This window comes from Salvelinus alpinus, chromosome 35 (genome assembly GCF_045679555.1).
Source record: "Salvelinus alpinus chromosome 35, SLU_Salpinus.1, whole genome shotgun sequence".
Lineage (NCBI taxonomy): Eukaryota > Metazoa > Chordata > Actinopteri > Salmoniformes > Salmonidae > Salvelinus > Salvelinus alpinus.
The window spans coordinates 21,171,532-21,193,512 of record NC_092120.1 but is presented as its reverse complement, the minus strand read 5'-3'; the positions used below and the strand labels follow the sequence as shown (position 1 = coordinate 21,193,512).

The 21,981-nt window shown below is 41.2% G+C and overlaps 1 protein-coding gene across 1 annotated transcript in view; it reads left to right on the top strand.

Annotated features, from left to right (window-relative positions):
• Nucleotides 1-21,981, top strand: part of LOC139564680 (eukaryotic translation initiation factor 3 subunit E) — a 48,844-nt gene that overhangs the window by 2,606 nt on the left and 24,257 nt on the right. The window contains exons 2-6 of the mRNA XM_071384422.1: nt 6,375-6,492; nt 6,789-6,906; nt 13,197-13,239; nt 14,772-14,876; nt 21,856-21,981. Coding sequence (XP_071240523.1) covers nt 6,375-6,492; nt 6,789-6,906; nt 13,197-13,239; nt 14,772-14,876; nt 21,856-21,981 — 510 coding nt within the window. The remainder of the gene's footprint in view (nt 1-6,374; nt 6,493-6,788; nt 6,907-13,196; nt 13,240-14,771; nt 14,877-21,855) is intronic.

Here is a 21,981-nt window from a genome sequence, read left to right as displayed (position 1 = left end):
CCTGGGATTTCATGTGAAGGGGAATGGTGGCGAGGCTTGAATAGCCTACTGCGCATGGAAACAGCTGGGAGAGATGTGTAGCTGAAGTAAGAAGCTAGATATTAGTCCATTCATTAGCTAAGTAAATAGGTGTATAAATATTTACCTGTCAAAGTGCAAGGGAAATAAAGTTAACCCGACTAGGAAATGGCAGATCTGTGCATTCAACCAGGCTTAGGCCTACTTTTTTTTACTTTATTTTTTTTTTAGAAAATACAATTATTCTACCTAGGCTACAACAACACAGTGGAATGTATTATCATCAAGTGAATTCACAATTGTCTAGGGCTGTAAACTGCAATGATGTAGTCTAATTTGAATAACCACTCAAACATACTGTTTTGAATACTTCATGACAAAATAACTGCGTACAGCCTAGGCCTGATTATGCAACCTTTTGGATCATTTATGGGTTTATTCTCCGCAGTTTAAAGGAACCAGGATTTTGGCATTGTCCTTTACCTACTTCCCCAGAGTCAGATAAACTCGTGGATATCATTTTTTGATTGGAGGAAGTTGCTAGCGCAATTGCAAACTAGAGTTAGTGCAATAACTTGAAGTCTATGGGTATCTAGCATGGTTCCTTCATACTGGACACAGACAACAATGGTTTTCACCAGCCAAAATCCCAAAGTTGGAACTTAAAGGTCCAGAAAGGTACATCAGCAGGCCATCACTCACACTCTCTTTCTCCTTTCAAACTCCCCTATTCTACATTCAGCAAGCAAGTGCAAGCTGGAATCACTCCTAGATTTACATTTAAGTCATTTAGCAGACGCTCTTATCCAGAGCGACTTACAAATTGGTGCATTCACCTTATGATATCCAGTGGAACAACCACTTTACAATAGTGCATCTAACTCTTTTAAGGGGGGGGGGGGGGTTAGAAGGATTACTTTATCCTATCCTAGGTATTCCTTAAAGAGGTGGGGTTTCAGGTGTCTCCGGAAGGTGGTGATTGACTCCGCTGACCTGGCGTCGTGAGGGAGTTTGTTCCACCATTGGGGTGCCAGAGCAGCGAACAGTTTTGACTGGGCTGAGCGGGAACTGTACTTCCTCAGAGGTAGGGAGGCGAGCAGGCCAGAGGTGGATGAACGCAGTGCCCTTGTTTGGGTAAAAGCTAGTAGTAAATAAAATGCTCAAATTAAGTATACTACAATAGCTTGTTGTCTAGCTTTTCCTGGGACTCCAAGAGCTAAGGGATTAGCTGTAGCTGAGAGGCCAGGTGCGTAGTTGTGCAAAGAGGACCGTGAAGACAGACGAGATGTGTAGCTTAAGATAGAAACGAATGCAACTCCTCATTCATTTGCCTACTATTAGATGAGTTTATTAGTCACGTGCACAGGCTTGCACATGTAATTGCAGGGTACAGTGAAATTCTTGGGGGGGGGGGGGCTTGAGTTTACAAGGTCCAGAAAGGCATACTAGCAGGACAGTCAAAATGTGTATTTTGTCAGGATGTATCGGCGTTAAGATGGGATTGCCATCGGAAAATATGGCCTTCTGTTTGCCGTGGCTCATCGTTCTCCCAAGTTTTACTGCAATTAATGTGTCCAGAAAAATATGCTGACACATGCTCAGTTATATCTCCTCTCCGGGCAGCCTCGCACAGCTAGAACCAAGAACACTTCAATAGAACACTTTTTTTGATTGGTTGTCATTGTTTTATTGTTGGAGGGACACGGAAAAAATCGCTCTGAAAGTGATCCAAACGATAGCGCTCGTTATCATTCTCCGCTCTTCTGTATTCCCCAAAGGTATATGACCATTTTATAAATGTGTGATATGATTGAATTTTACAACCCTGCTCCCAAGATGAATGGTTTTTACCACTAAAGTATTGCTTCACCACTTTGATTGGTGCAGCTAAACTACAAGTGTCTATCCTATAATGAACAGGCACCTGCAAAATATAATTCAAGGAACTTGTATCTGTTTTGTTGTGCTGTTACATTTGTTTTGGTGTTTAGTGTCATTTGCGAAGTCATTGTTGCCTTTCATTTCACTTTCCCTGTGAGAACCATGTGATGACTTTGCATTGCTGTACTGCAACCAACCTACCCAAAGTCGCACCGTGTGCGTTGTAATGTAAAGAAAGAAATAAATAAGTGTCTTGTGGAAGATGCGAAGAGAATAACAATTGATGGTGAAGTCAAAGATACTGGTTTCCATCTGTGATGAGGTTTTCAGCCTAGCCAGCTGGCTATTCTTTTGAATACAATATTTATTTTTTTTAAATTATTTTTTAAAAACTAGCAACAGAACGTTGGCTAGCCTGATAAGATTAGCAAGATGTCTAGCTAAGGTTAGCATGCTAGCTAGCTACACTAGCAATTGTCAGTTCTGTATTTGTTAATGTTTCTCCATTCCACGTGGAAATCACCACCGTGTTCTTTTCCAGCTCCAATTCGTGAATATGTACACGTAGCTTGCATCATTCTTCGGCGGTGTAACCAAAAGAAGCATTTACGCTCTAGGGCAGGAATTGTCAAAATGAGGGCGGCATTGCCCTCTGCTGGGCGACGTTAACCTCTACCACTTCTCTCTCCCGGATCCGGGATCCTCCTCATCAAAAAAGCTGACTAGCCTAGCCTAACGGGACAGGGATATCATATAATATAATTTTCATGAAATCACAAGTCCAATACAGCAAATGAAAGATAAACAGCTTGTGAATCCAGCCATCATTTCCGTTTTTTAAAATGTTTTACAGTGAAAACACTGTATTTCTATTAGCTAACCACAATAGCCAAACACACAACCGCATATTTTCACCATGTTTCTACCGCATAGGTAGCTTTCACAAAACCGACAAAATAGAGATTTAATTAGTCACTAACCAAGAAACAACTTCATCAGATGACAGTCTTATAACATGTTATACAATACATTTATGTTTTGTTTGAAAATGTGCATATTTGAGGTATAAATCATAGTTTTACATTGCAGCTACCATCAAAAATATCACCAAAGCAGCCAGAATAATTACAGAGAGCAACGTGAAATAACTAAATGCTCATCATAAAACATTTATGAAAAATACATGGTGTACAGCAAATGAAAGATAAACATCTTGTGAATCCAGCAAATATTTCCGATTTTAATTGTTTTACAGCGAAAACACAATATAGAATTATATTAGCTTACCACAATAGCCAAACACACAAACGCAAAAGGTAGCTTTCGCAAAAACCAGCAAAAGATATAAAATTAATCACTAACCTTGAACAAATTCATCAGATGACAGTCTTATAACATCATGTTATACAATACACTTATGTTTTGTTCGAAAATGTGCATATTTAGAGCTACAAATCCTGATTATACATTGTGAATACGCAGCATCGATTCACCAGAATCTCCAGAGATATTTTGGACACTCACCTAATCTGACCAAAGAACTCATCATAAACTTTACATAAAAATACTTGTTGTATGGCAAATGAAAGATACACTGGTTCTTAACTTCTTGCAACTATAGGGGGTGCTGTTCCGCATTAGCATATTTGGGTCTCCAAATTAAACTGCCTCGTGCTAAATTCTTGATCGTACAATATGCATATTATTGTTATTATTGGATAGAAAACAGTCTATAGTTTCTATAGGAGTTGAAATTTTGTCTCTGAGTGGTACAGAACAATTTTTACAGCACTTTTCATGACAGGGTTCAGATTTCAGAAATTTTTACCTCTGATCTGGGGTCTGTTTATAAGGCCACAGTGAATGCTATGAAGAAACCGACACTGCCTACGTCTTCCTCTGGGTGTCTGTACGTCATCACGTTTTCAATGAAATCGATGGGACGTTCACAGCCATTATAAATGACCAAAATGTACAGAGACCGCCCTTTCTCAACGTGCGCCTCAAGCGTGAAGGCCATCGGACCTGCCTCGTTCCAAATCGTTTTCTAACCAGCTATATTTCTCCGGTCATGTTTTCAGTCGTTATAGTTGTTAAAAACATCATAATGTGGTTAATTTTAACCGTTTTATAGCAATTTATATCCGTTTAGTGCGATTCTGAGGAATTTATTTGTCGTGCACTTTCTAGCTTTGGGAACGTTTCGCGGTCTCGGTCGTTGTTAGTGGACATTTCGAAGGACAGAGGACATCTATCGACCAAAAGACGTTTATAACATAGAAAGGATACATTGCCCAAGAATATGATGGAAGATCAGCTCAAAGTAAGCAATATTTAATATGATAAACCGTGTTTCTGTCGATATATTTTAAACGCATACATCGCCATTTTGTTTGGTATAGCTTCACTTGGCCAACCCTGTATTGAAAAGTAAGGATAATTTTAAAAATGTAAATCAGCGGTTGCATTAAGAACTAATTTGTCTTTCGATTCCTGTCAACCCTGTATTTTTTAGTCAAGTATATGATTAGCTTTTAATTAAACTAGATCACTCTGATAGATGACGTCAGACATATTGAGGCTTGATTTCCTAGTATTTTCATTGTGTAACCACGGTTTTGTATGGCTAAATATGCACCTTTTCGAACAAACTGTATATGTATGTTGTAAAATGATGTTACAGGAGTGTCATCGGAAGAATTCTGAGAAGGTTAGTGAAAAAATTAATATCTTTTGGCGGTGATTACGTTATAGCGCTCTTTGGCTGGAATCGATGCTCTGGTAACGTTTTCACATGTAGTATGCTAACTTATCGATTTATTGTGTTTTCGCTGTAAAACGCTTAGAAAATCTGAAATATTGTCTGGAATCACAAGATCTGGGTCTTTCCATTGCTATGCTTTGTCTATTCTTATGAAATGTTTTATGATGAGTAAATTGGTCATACACGTTGCTCTATCTAGTAATTCTAGTCGATTTGCGATGGTCGGTGCAATTGTAAACTGTGATTTCTACCTGAAATATGCACTTTTTTCTAACAAAAACTATCCTATACCATGAATATGTTATCAGACTGTCATCTGAAGAGGTTTTTTCTTGGTTAGTGGATATCAATATCTTAGTTGAGCCGAATTGGTGATAGCACCTGAAGGAGTAAGAAACTGATGGAGTTAGAATAGTGGTGTATTTTGCTAACGTGTTTAGCTAATAGATTTACATATTTTGTCTTCCCTGTAAAACATTTTAAAAATCTGAAATGGTGGCTTTATTCACAAGATCTGTATCTTTCATCTGGTGTCTTGGACTTGTGATTTAATGATATTTAGATGCTACTATCTACTTCTGAAGCTATGCTATCTATGCTAATCAGTGTGTGGGGGGTGGGGGGTGATCCCGGATACGGGGTTGAGGTTCGGTAAAGGTTAATGCAACCGCTGTGTTAGATTTTTTAAAATAACTTTACCATAACATACAGCTTGCGTTATTGCGAGACAGCGCTCACCAAAATGGCGGAGAATAGGACTCAACATTTTACACAGAAATACAAAATAACATCATAAATGTTTTCTTACTTTTGTTGAGCTTCCATCAGAATGTTGTACAAGGAGTCCTTGGTCCAGAATAAATCGTTGTTTGGTTTTAGAATGTCCATTTCTTCTGTCGAATTAGCAACCTTGGCTAGCCATGTGGCGCGAACTTGCCCATCAACTCTTGGCGCAAAGAACGGAAAATTCCAAAAGTCCCAATAAACGTTAAATAAACTGATAAAACTCGGTTGAGAAAACCTACTTTATGATGTTATTATCACATGTATCAAATAAAATCAGAGCCGGAGATATTCGCCGTGTATACGTAACGCTTTTCAGAAGCCAATGTCGAGCTCTGCGGCGCACCTTGGTAGACAAAGAAAATTCCTGACCTGCCACTCCAAAAGCTCTTGTTCGGCCTCAGATCAAGCTAGACACCCCATTCCACCGTCCACTGCCTGTTGACATCTAGTGGAAGGCGTATGAAGTGCATGCATATCGATAAATATAAGGCAATTGAATAGGCAGGCCCTGAAACAGTCTCGTTTTCAGATTTTTCACTTCCTGCATGGAAGTTTGCTGCAAAATGAGTTCTGTTTTACTCACAGACATAATTCAAACAGTTTTAGAAACTTCTGAGTGTTTTCTATCCAATAGTAATAATAATATGCATATTGTATGATCTAGAAAGGAGTACGAGGCTGTTTCATTTGGGCACGATTTTTTCCAAAGTGAAAACAGCGCCTCCCTATGGACAAGAAGTTAACAACCAGGCCTCCATTACAGCTAAACATGTTTTCTAACTTCATTAGTCAGGTTAGAAGCTGAACTTCATACATATGTCGTTGTCAACAGTTCTCTTAAACTGGGTCGTCAAAGTTAAGCATTTGAAACTGTATATTCCAAAAGAACCCAATTTCCCACCTTTTTAACCATTTACACTTTCAGATCTACAATGAGAAAGAACTGCTTCATGGAAAATTGGATCTCCTTAGCGAGACCAACATGGTGGACTTCGCCATGGATGTTCACAAAAATCTCTTCCCTGAGAAAGAGATCCCCGCCAGTAAGTAGACTGCACACTGCTTGGTCTACCTCCTAAAATGTTTGTTAAAGAAACCTGTACAGTGATATGGGTTATGCATGGTTCAGTATTGTTCACACTTATTGATGGAACAATCACAAGATGGCGGCAGAACTGATTGCACACCATTCCCCTCACATTTTACAGTCATGACTAATACAATACTCACTGTCCCAAAATCTAGTATCAACTGTCATCTTTAATGTTTCATGTAATGGTATTTTCCTGGGTATTGCCTTGGTCAAAGCCTCTAATGGTTTCTCTATGTCCATGTGAAGCCCTAAAGGAGAAGAGGATCACTGTGGTGGCTCAGCTGAAGCAGCTGCAGGGTGAGACAGAGCCTATTGTGAAGATGTTTGAGGACCCAGAGACCACCAAACAGATGCAGTCAACCAGGTGAGTTAGAACCTCCTCCACCACTTGACTGATGGATGGTTTAGGAGTTGTCATTTGCATTTTATAGATGGTCCGTCATTAACAATGCCATATTTTTGTTTTGCAATTCTTGACGTACCAGAGTAGGTTTGTTTTTCTGTCGTAAGATTCTCTAACTATGCAGGCTTAAGGAATGAAGTTCAAGTGGCATTTAATTGAGATGGTAATAAAATAAATTGCTATGCCTACATTTTGGATACAATTATTTCCCTAGAGTGGCTTTAGGGTTACATCTTTCAGACTCAGCAAACGCAGACGAGGAGACCGATGCACAATGCTGCGGTGAATGTTAAGGACATTTGGTCTGTGCTGACTTTGCCGTGATTTTAAAATAGTTTGGTTAAACTCAAGTCCTCATTCTTTACTTGGCTTCTTGGCAGGAATGAGTTCAGTTCATCAAAGGACACATCCACTTGCCAATCTAGAATTCTTTGTTAAAGGTTTGGGTTTCAAACACGTTTATCAAAGCAGGCATTTTATACTGACCATTATGCCATTGTAATGGGAGTTTTGAAGCCTTGTGAATGTGACTTAACTTTTTGGAGTGCAGTCTGTTGTGCTGCTATTTGCTATTCAGATTTCTGTTTGATTAATCTCTCTTCATGGGCAGGATCATGTTTCTCTTGTTATGCGGGGATTCGTTTTGATACCATTGGATTTGTAAAACAGTACAAGACATGTCCCGGGTCACCAAAAAACTCTTCACAAAACCAAAAGGACAAGCCACGTCAATTTTAGCGTACTGCGCAAATATCAAATTCAATATAGCTTAGGCCTAGCCAATAAATGCTTAAAATTGTCGTTCACTTTCTGGATTATTTTTGCAGTGTTTCTAATCCATGTTCATAGGTTGAGTAAATTAAACAATTCTATGGATCTTGAGTTTGTCAACTTCCATAGCTTCTTTGCAATTTTTGGTGCAGAAGAAGGTGGTGGTGGTAGTAATGCAATGCTGTCTACCTTTTTTGAAGGGGTATTCAAGGCGTAATGTCGACCTTTACATTTGGATATGTGGATTATCTTGCCGTTGTTCCTGTGGGGACTGTGGCTTGAAAGGCAGTTGTGGATGGGAGAACCTGGGGCAGGTCTTGGTGAAGACTGGCTGTTACGGTGACCATATAACCACCACACCGGTGGTCATGAAGGCAGTCAAATTCCACCTGACTGCTTAGTCATGGTAGTTACGCTTCTCCAAGTGCTGATTCTCATTAGTAGCCTACCAAACTTGCTAATTGCCTGGTACTCAGCATTCTATTGCCCCTCTAATCACTCTTACATCAATGCAAATCTAATCAAACACTTAATGAGAGCTCATGTTGGGCAACATTTCTTTAGGCTATGCAATTGCGTGAGGACAGTGATGGGCTCAATTAAAATAAAAGATTCCCATCAGCTTTCTATAGGCTAAGCCTACACAAGCCTACACAACAGCCTACACAACTTTCCTACTATTAAGCACATTTATTCGATTTACAACAGGAGTATAGCCTGCCTGGCTGGGATGAAAGTGAACCACGGGAAAAGCGTCCTCCATTCGCTATTTAATGGCATAGATGAGATGTTTTTGAACATTTTTATCCTGCCTGTTTCGAGACAGAATGGATGATAATCACTCACCTAAGTCAAAACAAATTTCACACCTTATTTTTTAATGAACCTTTATTTAACTGGGCAAGTAATTTATATGTAAATACACCATTAAATCAAGAATAGTATGATGGGTTAATATTTTCACCAATCACTTGCGAATGATGCCCTGGGTAAGGCATGAAACAATGCATGCTTTCTTTTGTTGGACTTTTTTCAAATCCTAGTCGCACACCTCATGTAGCCTAGCCCATAGGCCTATGTTTTGATGAGGTTTTTATCATTACTAAAGTGGCCAAATAACTTAAAATTATGCACATTAATATGCTTTACAACAGGTTTAGAGCCTAACTGGCATACATATGCAGCAAGTGAGTTTCAAGGTGGGGAAGATCATTTTCACCATAAAAAATTAACTTAAAAAATAAATACAAGCATTACATGCGTAATCGCAGTTACGGTCACTTGGTAATGTTGTTAATCGAACATTAGCGCTTATCGCCTACTGCCGTGTGCGCATTGCTGCGCTTTTTAATGTGACAAAATAGCCTACTCCTTTTATTAGCATTCTAAGCTAAACATTCTGATCTTTTGTGTCAGCCTTGCGTAAAAATAAAAAGGTTTTTGGGGTGCTAGTGGTTGTATTCATTTGGGATCCATCGCATCCCACAACTGTCCCAGACTATGTTAGGAATATACATTTTTAGCACAGAATAGAAGAGGCAATGTTTTATGTCCTTGGGGGATAGTAGATTGACATAGGTTAGAGCTTTTGCTGTTTGTTTGTTAGGCCTACTCATCTTGTTGGCCGACAAAGTAAATGTGGACAGTCCTTCCAACATCTTCAATATGCACCTCGGAATTGGATAAGGACACGTGTAGTTGCGTCCCTGACGTGTCGGTCTAAACTTGTATCCTGTGAGAAAGACGTGAGAGGCGCTTGCACAATGGCCGCTAAATGCATGACTTTTTTTAGGGGGCATAACGGCCACACAAATGGGATGCCGCTGGGAAATTCGAGGCATTAAGTGCTTGTCCAATTGTTAATGAGAGACTGAAGTGTGTCGAGCATACACAAAAAAACTAGGCAGAGCTCATACCGTTCATGCAACTTTTTTCAAGTCATCAAGTCACGTCATGCAGCCTTAGGATGCATTACAAATCCCCGTGTGTGTCACAACTAAAGTTACATAAATAACTAAGTATATAGGATTATCTGTTTCTTTGTTAACCGCTCAACACCGACTAGACGCATGTGCGCGCTCCCTCAAATCGTTTGCAGAAAATATCCTTTCTATTTTCTAAATTTTATTCCTCATACTATAAAATAATGCCGTGGAATTCACAGCCATATGGCATAGCCATATCTGTACCTAACATTAGGACAACTCAGAGTATGCTATTCTGTTCTTCTGAATTAGACCTAATTTTAATTGTTTTTTTTAGACCTGTATAAATTAATGTATTTATTGTGGAGGGTATATTACATGTAATTATTAGACTTTTTAAAATGTAGATGTTCCAAAGGTCTGCATTAGTGGCTTGTAGGATGCTAAATGTGTATGTTAATTAACAGTCAATTACTGTGAGATCAGCAGTTATTTGCTTGACAATTACCGGCTGACAATTTCGTGACCGCCGCTGCCCTACTAGAGACTATGTAATCCACATGGAGAGATTGAGGAACTTGGATTAATCACTGGGGACAGGTCAGGACTGTGATCCCACAGTGCTCAGTGGAGATGCATTCCCCTCTACAGGGAAGCTTGTCACCCAGGAGCTACCGGAGTCAATCTGTCCTTTATTAGTTTCTAGGCAGGAGATGGTGAGAACTGACAAAACTACATGTATAGCGTACAGGGAGACATTTAACTGTTTCCCGAAAAACTGAAAAGAAAGACAAGTGAAATGTTATCCCGAAGACCACCGTTCATTCACATTGACTCTAGTTCAGGTGTTTATCTTAATTTAGCAACTCACATCCAGAAATTAACTGAGCGACTAGATCTGCAGTAATCACAGAATTCTCAACTCCTCCCATCGTTATATCGTCTCACTCAGTTCCATTCTGGCTCTCTACACGTGTGCATGCCGCGCACACAAGCTCTTGATTACTGAAATGACAGTCTCATTAAAAACTAAAGATATAAATAAAAAGTATGTAGGCAATCTATATTCCCTGCCAAAATCGCAACAGATTTATCACAAATTCAGAATGGACTGACCAATTGGAGGCTGTTATTTAGCTTTACACGCCATTAAACCGCAAGCACACTTTCAGTAAAACATGCACTATACAGTGCAATCGGAAAGTATTCAGACCACTTGACTTAATCCACATTTTGTTACGTTGCAGCCTTATTCTAAAATTCATTGTATTTTTTACCCTCAATCCACACTACCCCCATAATGACAAAGCAAAAACAGGTTTTTAGAATTTTTTGCAAAAAAACAAATCACATTTACATAAGTATTCAGACCCTTTACTTTGTTGAATCACCTTGGGCATTGATTTACAGCCTCAGGTCTTCTTGGGTATGACGTTACAAGCTTGACACAACTTTTTTGGGGTTTCCCCCATTCTTCTCTGCAGATCCTCTCAAGCTCTGTCAGGTTGGGTAGGAAGTGTCGCCCCACAGCTATTTTCAGGTCTCTCTCGACTTATCCCGAAGCAACTCATACGTTGCCTTGGCTAAGGGTTGTTGTCCTGTTGGAAGGTGAACCTTCGCCCCAGTCTATTCATCTTTGCCTCGATCCTGACTAGTCTCCCAGTCCCTGCCGCTGAAAAACATCCCCACAGCATGATGCTTCCACCACCGTGCCTTACCGTAGGGATGGTGCCAAGTTTCTTCCAGACATGATGCTTGGCATTCAGGCCAAAGAGTTCAATCTTGGTTTCATCAGACCAGAGAATCTTGTTTCTCATGGTCAGTCTCTAGGTGCCTTTTGGCAAACTCCAAGCGGGCTGTCATGTGCCTTTTACTGAGGAGTGGCTTCCATCTGGGCACTCTACCATAAAGGTGTGATTGGTGGAGTGCTGCAGAGATGGTTGTCCTTCTGGAAGATTCCCCCATCTCCAGAGAGGAACTCTGGTGCTCTGTCAGTGACCATTGGGATCTTGGTCACCTCCCTGACCAAGGCCCTTCTACCCCGATTGCTCAGTTTGACTGGGCAGCCAGCTCTAGGAAGAGTCTTGGTTGAATACAATTTTCTTCCTTTCATGAATGGAGGCCAATCTTCTTCAATGTAGCAGACCTTTTTTTCTTTTCTTTTTTAACCTTCCCCAGATCTGTGCCTCGGCACAATCCTGTCTCTGAGCTTTACGGACAATTCCTTCGACCTCATGGCATGGTTTTTGCTCTGACTTGCACGGTCAACTGTTTGACCTTTGTATAGACAGGTGTGTGCTTTTTCAAATCATGTCCAATCAATTGATTTTACCACATGTGGACTTCAATCAAGTTGTAGAAACAGCTCAAGGATGATCAATGGAAACAGGATACACCTGAGCTCAATACCAGGGTTTCATAGTAAAGGTTCTGAATACTTGTATTCAAATTAAAACAAAAATATCTTATTTACATAAGTATTCAGACCCCATGACTTTTTCCACGTTTTGTTTCATTACAGCCTAATTCTAAGATGCCTCATAATGACGCAGCGAAAACAGGTTTAGACATGTTTGCAAATGTATTCAAATTAAAACAAATAGGTTTAGACATTTTTGCAAATATGTAAACAAGGTATGTTGTGCACCCCTTCAAATTACTGGATTTGGTTAGTTTAGCCATACCTGTTGCTTACAGGTGTATAATATTGACCACACACACCCATGCAATCTCCATAGACAAACATTGGCAGTAGAATGGCCTTACTAAAGAGCTCTGACTTTTAACGTGGCACCATCATAGGATGCCACCTTTCCAACAAGTCAGTTGGACTTGTCGATTGGTGGGAAGAATTTGACTGGCCTACACAAACCTTTCGGATGATTTGGAAAGCCAACTGCGAACTTGGCCTATTCGCCCAACATCAGTGCCCGACCTCACTAATGCTCGTGGCTGAATGGAAGCAAGTCCCCGCAGCAATGTTCCAACGTCTAGTGGAAAGCCTTCCCAGAAGAGTCGAGGCTGTTATTGCAGCAAAGGGGGGACAAACTCCATATATGCTCTTGACTTTGGAATGAGATGTTCGTCGAGCAGGCGTCCACATACTTATGGTCATGTAGAGTATATATTTTTTTATGCCTCTGACATGGATGCCGTTTTCATTTTATGACATAAAAAATATTTATTTGGCAAGCGACTAATCTAAGGCTGCAATTCCAAAGCTGCAATTGTAAAGTGAGATTGATCCCCCCTCTAAATGTTGGATCTTGACAGTTTAATGGCGTCAGTGTTGAAGATGAATGTTGTAAACAGCCTGTGAATGTTCACACACAATAAAAGTACTTTTGCTGCCTGTCAGACTCTTGAAGTACAAGGGAGCAGCTCAAACTGTTTTGAAAATGTAAAGTCCCTTGATTTGCCAGGACTGTAGTAGTTCTAGAGTTCCAGAAATTGAAAAATTACACCTGAGTGGGGCTCAACACTTAACCTGCATCCACCAACTGGTTACTTTAACAAAGCAAGGCCACTAACTGTGACTCTCTTTCTCTCTTTCAGGGATGGACAGGCCCTTTTTAACTATCTGGCGGAGAAACACAGCGTAAGTTTGGACCGCTTTGCTGACGTCTCACTTCTAAGCTGCATTTCCCATGACTCCTGTGTGAACCCGCTGTTTAGGTAACGGGGGGCCCAAGAAGGGAGACATGTAATGACTTCCCAAAACCGTAACTCATTTTTGGGGGTTTTACGGCTTGCAGAAAATTCTGTGGACATTTTACAGTCTGTGGTGAATTGTTAAGAATAGATGGAACAGCTCGGGACACATGGGTCTGGCCGCAAGAATGCCTGGGAGTCTATATTTGGCGTGACACTTTATACACCCCCCTCCCCTGGCATCCCGCTGACCTGCACCCTGTCCTCAGTGCACCTCCACAGCCCGTAGGCCACTCGGCTGTGGGAAAGGGCGGTCTCCCTCCGCATCGCAGCGGCTAGCAACCACTGCCTGTCAAAGCCACACTGCATCTGTGAGACTGGACTCAGTTCCCAAACTGACGTCAGCGTGCTGTGATTTAGCAGGAGTGTACAGTTTAGGGCTCCATTCAGAGAGATTCCACCCCCAAAATGGACAGTTATTGTTTTTACTGTTTCATTCACTAATCTCCCCCCCCTTCTGCGCCCCCTATGGACATTTCCCAACATACTGTTCCCCTGCCCCCACCACCCAACGGTCATTTATCATTACTACAGTTGTGTGTACTGAACATAAATAAACACAACATGCAACATTTTAAAATATTTTACTGAGTTAGTTCATATAAGGAAATAAGTACATTGAATAAAATAAATGAGGTCCTAATCTATGGATTTCATTGACTGGGAATACAGATATGCATCTGTTGGTCACAGATACCTTGGGTAGGGGAGTGTTGTCCCACTCTAATTCAATGGCTGTGCGAAGTTGCTGGATATTGGCTTGAACTGGAACACGCCAGTTATCCCAAGTTGAAGTCAGACCAAAGTTGACTCCTCATACCTTGTTCGTAGTATAGGGCTCAGGTCGGTTGTTGAAGGCTTTTCGCGAATAGCCACAGGTGACAACGTACATGTCAAAGTAAGTTGACCTATATGTGGTAATGTAGCATTCCGTATGGGATGTTGACATGGAGCTACTTGTACATACAATTCCATACTTAAATTGCTCAAGGGCACTACAGCAGGCAACGGTATCTAGGATGATACCAGCAAACCTCTGGTTGACCGCGCACTCCTCACCGTATTTTCCCATCTGAGCAGGGATTCGGACCGGCAACTCCCATTTCTGTAACTGGTCTAGGCAGAAGCTAATGGGGATCCATAATAAGTACTACCTGCTGACCCCATTGATCAGTGATGGTAATCAAACAGAATGGGCTCTGAAATCGAAGATTATTCTAGAATTGCCCTCCTTACTCCAGCCACTCTGGTGTGGTCTGGCATTGACTGGATATAACACCATGGCTCTCATCTAGGACCATAATCTTACATGAGAGTTGTGAGAAAGCTGACAGTATTGTCATCAAATAAATAATTGCTTGTGTCTATGCTCTGAATAGTTATCGAGCGAAACCATTGATCAGCCTTTTTCTCTTCCAGTTCCGTCAGGAGTACCTGGACACTCTGTACAGATATGCCAAGTTCCAGTACGAGTGTGGAAACTACTCAGGGGCAGCCGAGTACCTCTACTTCTTCCGTGTCCTGGTAAGTCAAGTAGCTCTCATTTCAGTGTACTCTTATCAAATATCAAACTGGCAACCTTGGATACTAGATGTTCACAGCAAGTTACTAGATCTAGATACTTAATTTTGTTTTGATTATTATGGATTTGTACCCTTGCAACTTCATCAGTAGTTTTCAGAATGAAAACTGGACCACTCAAAAGTTGACACTATTGGGCAGTGCTTTATATTAGCAAGCTCTTTAAGGGCAAACAGTTAGACAATGATTGAAGCTTCATTAAGAAGTATTAGTTTCTCAGGAACGACTCCCATTTTGTGCATTAATCTCTGTCGTTATGTGATCTTTCCAGCAGTGCACAGTGCCAAACCCCATCAATTATGAGCAGTATACATCCACTTAACATACATTTTTTTTAGAATTAGACACTTTTCGTTGATGTATACTTTTTTGGCTCAATGCGTTTTGTTATGAAAAATGGATTTTCCTACTTCACTGCTCGGTTGTTTGGCCAGGGTTCTTTAATTTTTCAAAGGGCTAGCACAAGAGGAAGGAACACCCTCAGTAATTGCATGTGAAAAGCTGCCGTCATTCTCTCCATTCAATTCTCCACACATCTTCAGTATTGGGATGAGCTGATATTGAAGGACTAGGGTAGGATTAAATAAAAATGTTTTTTTTTTACTGTGCCAAGTGTTCAGCAGCAGACTTCATAATCTGTCTTTAGTCATCTCGGGGGGGGGGGGGGGTGCTGTGGTGGACGACTTATTGATTTGAAGCCAGATAGCTCCTTGTCAGGCATCGGAGTGCTTATGAGTTACGTAACATGTTCTGGTGGTCTTAGAGAAAGTCTAACGCACTCAAATAAAGAATCGACTGTCACTGAGAGAACAGGTTTACTAAACAAAGAACTAGCCAACCACTTAGGCTATACATTTGCAAAGTCCGTTCATTTAGTCCTATCTTGTTTGAATTAATCAAATTAGGGATGTACGTTTTAAGTTTTGTTGCCATTTTATTTCCACTAAATTATGCAATTTCACAGATTGAGCTTGACCGGTCACATATATTTTCGGTTAACCATTTAACATCCCTAGTTTTGAATGTTGCAAATTATTCCATTCTGTTTCTCGGCCTGTACGGCTAACATTCGAGAGTCATGGAGGAGGGCTTGGATTAAATCATTTTCAGCAGCAGTGAAATACTTTGGAAATCAGATAATACCAAAGAGGGTTGGGGCGGGGGGGGTAATTACAGTTCACTGAAAGTACTGGCAGTATTCTCGTTACACATGCGTACTTCTTATTTCCTCTATAAACAAAGGGATCATTGCTCTTGTGTTTGTGGCTTCTCTCCCGCTGCCCTCAGAAATCAGTGAAAGATGAACTACACAGAGAATGGCCAAGGTGCAGTAGGACTGTGTGCACTGCTGTATATAGAGTTGGAAACCTCTTAGGCCTAGAGGGGTGGTAACCTGACTGAGAGGGGAGGCTAGAAAAGTGTTTTGTGTCACAATAGAGTGGTGTAACACTAGATAAGTCCTGGGAATGGACAGCCTGTGACCTCAGTGGAAGGTGCCACCAGATCTTCAATGCTGCCTTTTTGTAAGTCACTCTCCAGGACCAGTGGCTTGTAAGGTGGGTCTGAATGCTTGGCTGACCTTTTTGTGCTATCGTTGACTTTAAAGAGTTCAGTCTTCAGAGAGCCTCGGCGTCAAACCTAATTTCCAAACAAAAATAATCTGTTGGCCAATGAGGTTAATTTCTACTGTAGTAGCACCAGACTCAGTGCAAGTGCTTTTGGTTTGAGGTGTGTTTATTTTTCTATGGTCACACTGACCATGCACCACCTCTACTATTGTGTGCCTCCTTTCAGAAGCCTATGTTTCTTTTTGGGAAAGTTGTTTGCAAATGTGATTAACAAACGCGCCTATGTTTTTGGTGGTAGATTTCGCCATTGTTACTCAAAAGCCACTGTTTACTATTTCCTCTCCACTATCAGTGTCCTGTAATTCCTCCCACCAAACAAGCACAACCAGTGTTTTCCAAGTCTTATTCAATTGTTTTAGTTTTGTTAGCATCTGTCCTCCTTTTGAGCTCTGCGGTATAGCAGACTTGTGCCAAAGCCAGTCTCGAAATAATAAAATCAAAGTTTTACATGTTCATCAGAATGACAAGCATTACAACCAATTTGATCCCATTTTAATTGACATTTGATACGCTCCCTCTGTTGTGAAGATGTCTGTGACTAGTCATGCACATTGGTGATGCTGGTGGCCTCTCCTGAAAAACAGGCTTTGCAGAGACTTAGCAACGAGCCCTATTCTCTGTAAACAGCCTCTTAACCCAAAGCAGTTGCGCTCTTCATTTGATTGATTCTATGTGATGCACTCCCATTTAAGTATGCTAGCGAGAGACATTGAAGACCAGATGACGGTGGCTCTTGATCGAACATGAGCAAAACCCACATCAAAAGCATGCAATTGATGCGCTCCCTCTCCGCACAGTTGTTTATGGTTTTTAGCTCAGTCTAAATAAACCCAAATTGCTCAGTTATGTTCTCCCCCCCCCCCCCCCCCCTCCAGCCAGGGTAGGCAGTTTTACCAGATAGCTGCTGCCTACTCTTGACAATCCAAAGGCTCACATTCCTTTTTTTACAAATGCCTAAATGTCGGTCTTTATACTTAATACCAGCCCCCGTATTTCTCTCCCCCCCTATTGTTGTGGACCTCCCATTTTCTCAGGCTGCCCCCGTAAGGTAGAGGTGAGGCTCCATAAGTCATCGAACGTGGGAAAGCCAGTCAATTAAACAGAGGAAGCCAGGCTTGTAAAATCCAGGCCTCGGGTTCTGTTACAGTGTGGCGTAGCGCGAAAAGAGCAACTTATTCATATCATCAGTTAATGCAGGTATTGGATGTTGCGAATAAAGATTGAGTGTCCCGACGGCTCTCCAGCACAGTAAATTTATTGTTGCTGGTCAGTCAGTGAATGTGCCCCGTTTCGCCAACCAATGGAAACTAGGTAACTGCTGGAAAAACCCATGTAGTGAAACTATTGTTGCGTGGCTACTAGTGAATGCCAGGCAGTGTGTAGAAAGCTGCCATAATGACATGAAGGTCTGCTAAACCTAGCAGACAGGGACTTCCAAGGCAGAAAAAACAACAAACGCACCTCTTTAGAGATGAAACTACGACCTTTAAATTGGCAGCGTGGTTGGCTTTTCTAAGTTATAATGCTAATCTTTCTTATGAGGTCTCTTTAAATAAAAATAAAAAAAGTAATTTTAAAGCAATCCCAAGTTGTTGTTTTTATGATCAAAGAACTCCACTGTTGTGAGTGGATGGATGGCCTTCTGCTCCTCTCTGTGTGTTTTACTCTGGAAGACTATCTTGCCGCTGACATTCCCCACTTGTTTTTTTCTATCATAAATATTTTCCACCAGTTATCTTTATGTAGCAGTTCATTTAACTTCTTACGGCTTTTTACACCATTTTAAAGATAAAGTTGTTTATCCCACCACAGTGTCCGATTTCAAAAAGGCTTTACGACGAAAGCACACCAAACGATTATGTTAGGTCAGCACCTAGTAACAGAAAAACACAGCCACTTTTCCAGCCAAAGAGAGGAGTCACAAAAAGCAGAAATGGAGAAAATATATCACTAACCTTTGATCTTCATCAGATGACACTCATAGGACTTCATGTTACACAATACATGTATGTTTTGTTCGATCAAGTTCATATTTATATCCGGAAATCTGTTTACATTGACGCGTTATGTTCAGAAGTTCCAAAACATCCGGTGATTTTGCAGAGAGCCACATCAATTTACAGAAATACTCATAATAAACATTAATAAAAGATACAAGTGTTATGCATGGAGTTATTATAGATCCACTTTTCCATAATGCAACCGCTGTCAGATTTCAAAAAAACTTTAGGGGAAAAAGCACACCGTGCAATAATCTGAGTACGGCGCTCAGACACAAAAACAAGCCATTCAGATACCCGCCATGTTGTGGAGTCAACAGAAGTCAAAAATAGCATTATAAATATTCACTTACCTTTGATCTTCGTCAGAATGCACTCCCAGGAATCCCAGTTCCACAATAAATATTTGTTTTGTTCGATATAGTCCATTTATGTCCAAATACCTCCTTTTTGTTCGCGTTTAGTTCACAAATCCAAGTTCATGCGGCGCGAGCACTAGGTCCAGACAAAGTCAAAAAGTTCCATTACAGTTCGTAGAAACATGTCAAACGATGTTTTTAACATAAGTCTTCAATAATGTTTCAACCGGAGAATTCCTTTGTCTTTAGAAACGAAAAGGAACGCAGCTACCTCTCACAGGGGCGTGCCTGAGTGAGCTCATGGCACTCTGGTTGAAACGGCTCTCATTCTCTCCCCCTTCACAGAAGCCTCAAACAAGGTTCTAAAGACTGTTGACATCTAGTGGAAGCCTTAGGAAGTACAATCGGACCAAATTTATATTATTTTGGATAGGTAAAGAGTTGAAAAACTACAAACCTCAGATTTCCCACTTCTGGGTTTTGCCTGCCATATGAGTTCTGTTATACTCAGACATCACTCAAACAGTTTTAGAAACTTCAGTTTTCTATCCAAATCTACTAATAATATGCATATCTTAGCTTCTGGGCCTGAGTAGCAGGCAGTTTACTCTGGGCACCTTATTCATCCAAGCTACTCAATACTGCCCCCCCCCCCCAGCCATAAGAAGTAAAAAGTTAATGTGTAGCCTAATAGTCTTCATGTAGCCTAGCGGTTAGAGCGATGGGCCAGTAACCGGAAGGTGAAAAGCTGTACCCTTGAGCAAGGCACCATAATTTGCTCCAGGGGTGCCGTACTGCTATGGCTGACCCTGTGAAACAACAGTCACTGCACCTATCTGTTGTATATGAGATATATCTATAGGTAGAATCTGTTTTTCTCAATCGCTAAGAGATCCCAGCTGAAATTTGATATTTTTATTTCTGTGGATTCCTTCTCCACCCATGGATCATTTGTGTCTCAGTCCACTCCTCTGGCTGCCCGAAAGAAGGGGTGTGGTGGATTGCGTCTAGGTTTCCTTTGCCTTACAGCAGACACGCGCCCTCACTTCCAGGTTGACTCTTGTCACTGACTGCATTTGGTGTTATCATAAGCTACTGTGGGCCAGAGGTTCCATGAGCCATAGGGTGGAGGTCAAGCTTTGATTAAGCAGCCATAGGGAGGTGCGCAATTGGTCCAGGTTTGGCCGGTGTAGGCCGTCATTGTTCTAAACTGGCTTGCTTAGTTACATTTTTATTTTATTTTAATGGTATCTCCTGACCTTTTGATGTCTGTCCCATGAACTGTTTCTTGTTAGCATCATTTCATATCAATGCATTTAGCTTGCGATAATGGAAGAGTTGTACTAAGACTTTATAGCTAGCATGATTCAACAGGATGTTTTCCTTCTGTGTTAATGGTAGATTATCACAATTATATTTTAACATGCTTGAAAAGCTGTAGAAGTTATTGAAACATTACTCTCAAAGACATGCAGTTTGTACAGCAAACCCGAAATTAAGTGTCCTACTGGCAATGTACCAGGCATAGACTTTGGAAAAGCAATTTACCTGGTTTTGAAAAGCTTGATGGCCAATCAGGGACATTTCCTAAGGGCATTAACAGATTTTGTCTTTGATGCCCCTTTTTCAATCAAATCAAGCATCCAAACAGTCATTAATCTAGACTTGGATTACCCTGGCTCGGAGAAAATTATGAACATCTCCCAGATGGTGTTGAGAAACCCAGGCTGTTGCTGGTCATAGTGCATCTAGGTTTCTGTGGCTGGAGAAGGACATCCGTTGTTGGTGAACTCTTAAGTGACAGACATTTTGAGAACACTGCCTCTACTGCATGCCTCTCCTTGTAGCCTTGTTGATCAATACTCTGACGTTGTGCAAAACCACCACCAGAAGTAGTAGCTGCATGCGCACTTCGTTAAATCCCTTCAGAGAGGGGCAGAAGACCAGACACTTTTCAGCAAGAGGGGCTTGACCGAAGGTCAATGTAGAGTCAGAGAAACAGCGATGGTGGTTTCCTTCAACAATGCTAGATGTGCCCTACCCTCCTTCCCGCCATCTACTCTCATATGCGGGTATATCTTCAGTGTTCTTTCCAATAGCAGTAAAATAGTTGCAAAGTTAATTATCCAAATGAGGACAAAGTTATTTCAAAGGAGTGTATTCTGGACCCGGAGTTGTGAACTCAAGGTACCTTCAACCATTTATTTTCTAGATAGAATTGTGGTATGGCGATGTCAGACGAGCTGAACTTTGACCTGCTGACCCTGCCCCAGAAACATAACAACATCAAGGTCGTAGCTTGAACTAGGCATAGCTAAATTAAGTGACACATTCCGTTAACTCTAGAAAGGAGGACCGAAGCTGAAATGCATCCTTAGTAATGTGTGTTTTGTCTTCCCAAGGCCGTGTGCCACCCTGCAATTTTTTTTTTTTTAAGAGTTGCAGCATTAAGTAAATAACAGTAACCAAACGTTTTAGCTCTAGCACATTGTACAGAGAAGCTCACATGTGCTTCAAATGTGCTCCTAGTTACGGTGGTAGTCTGAAAGGATCGCGGAACATCTGCAATGCAGCGGTTGCCCTATCACGAAGTGCAGCAAATTAGGTTTTATAAAAAGCTAAACATTCTTTCATGATCCATTTCTCTTTCTGTCAAGCCCCATTCCCTCAAGATGACATAATTTAATCAGTTTATCCAGTATAAATAAAAGTAACTCCACCGAACAGTTTTGCCTGCCAAAGCCAAGCGGCGGTGGCAACAGCCACTCCTTCACTGACTGTGCCTGTGTGCGAGCACACTGTTTGTAGGCGGAGGCATTTATCAGGATTAGATCTGCCAGTGCCTGGTCATTTTGCAGGTGGGTTGAGTTATGCTGCAGTGTGAGGTGATGCTGTGTGCTTCAGGTTCTAACAAGTATGACATGTCTTTTCCCAGGTCCCGGCCACAGACAGGAACGCCCTGAACTCCCTGTGGGGGAAGCTGGCCTCTGAGATCCTGATGCAGAACTGGGAGGCTGCGATGGAAGACCTCACCCGCCTGAGGGAGACTATCGATAACAAC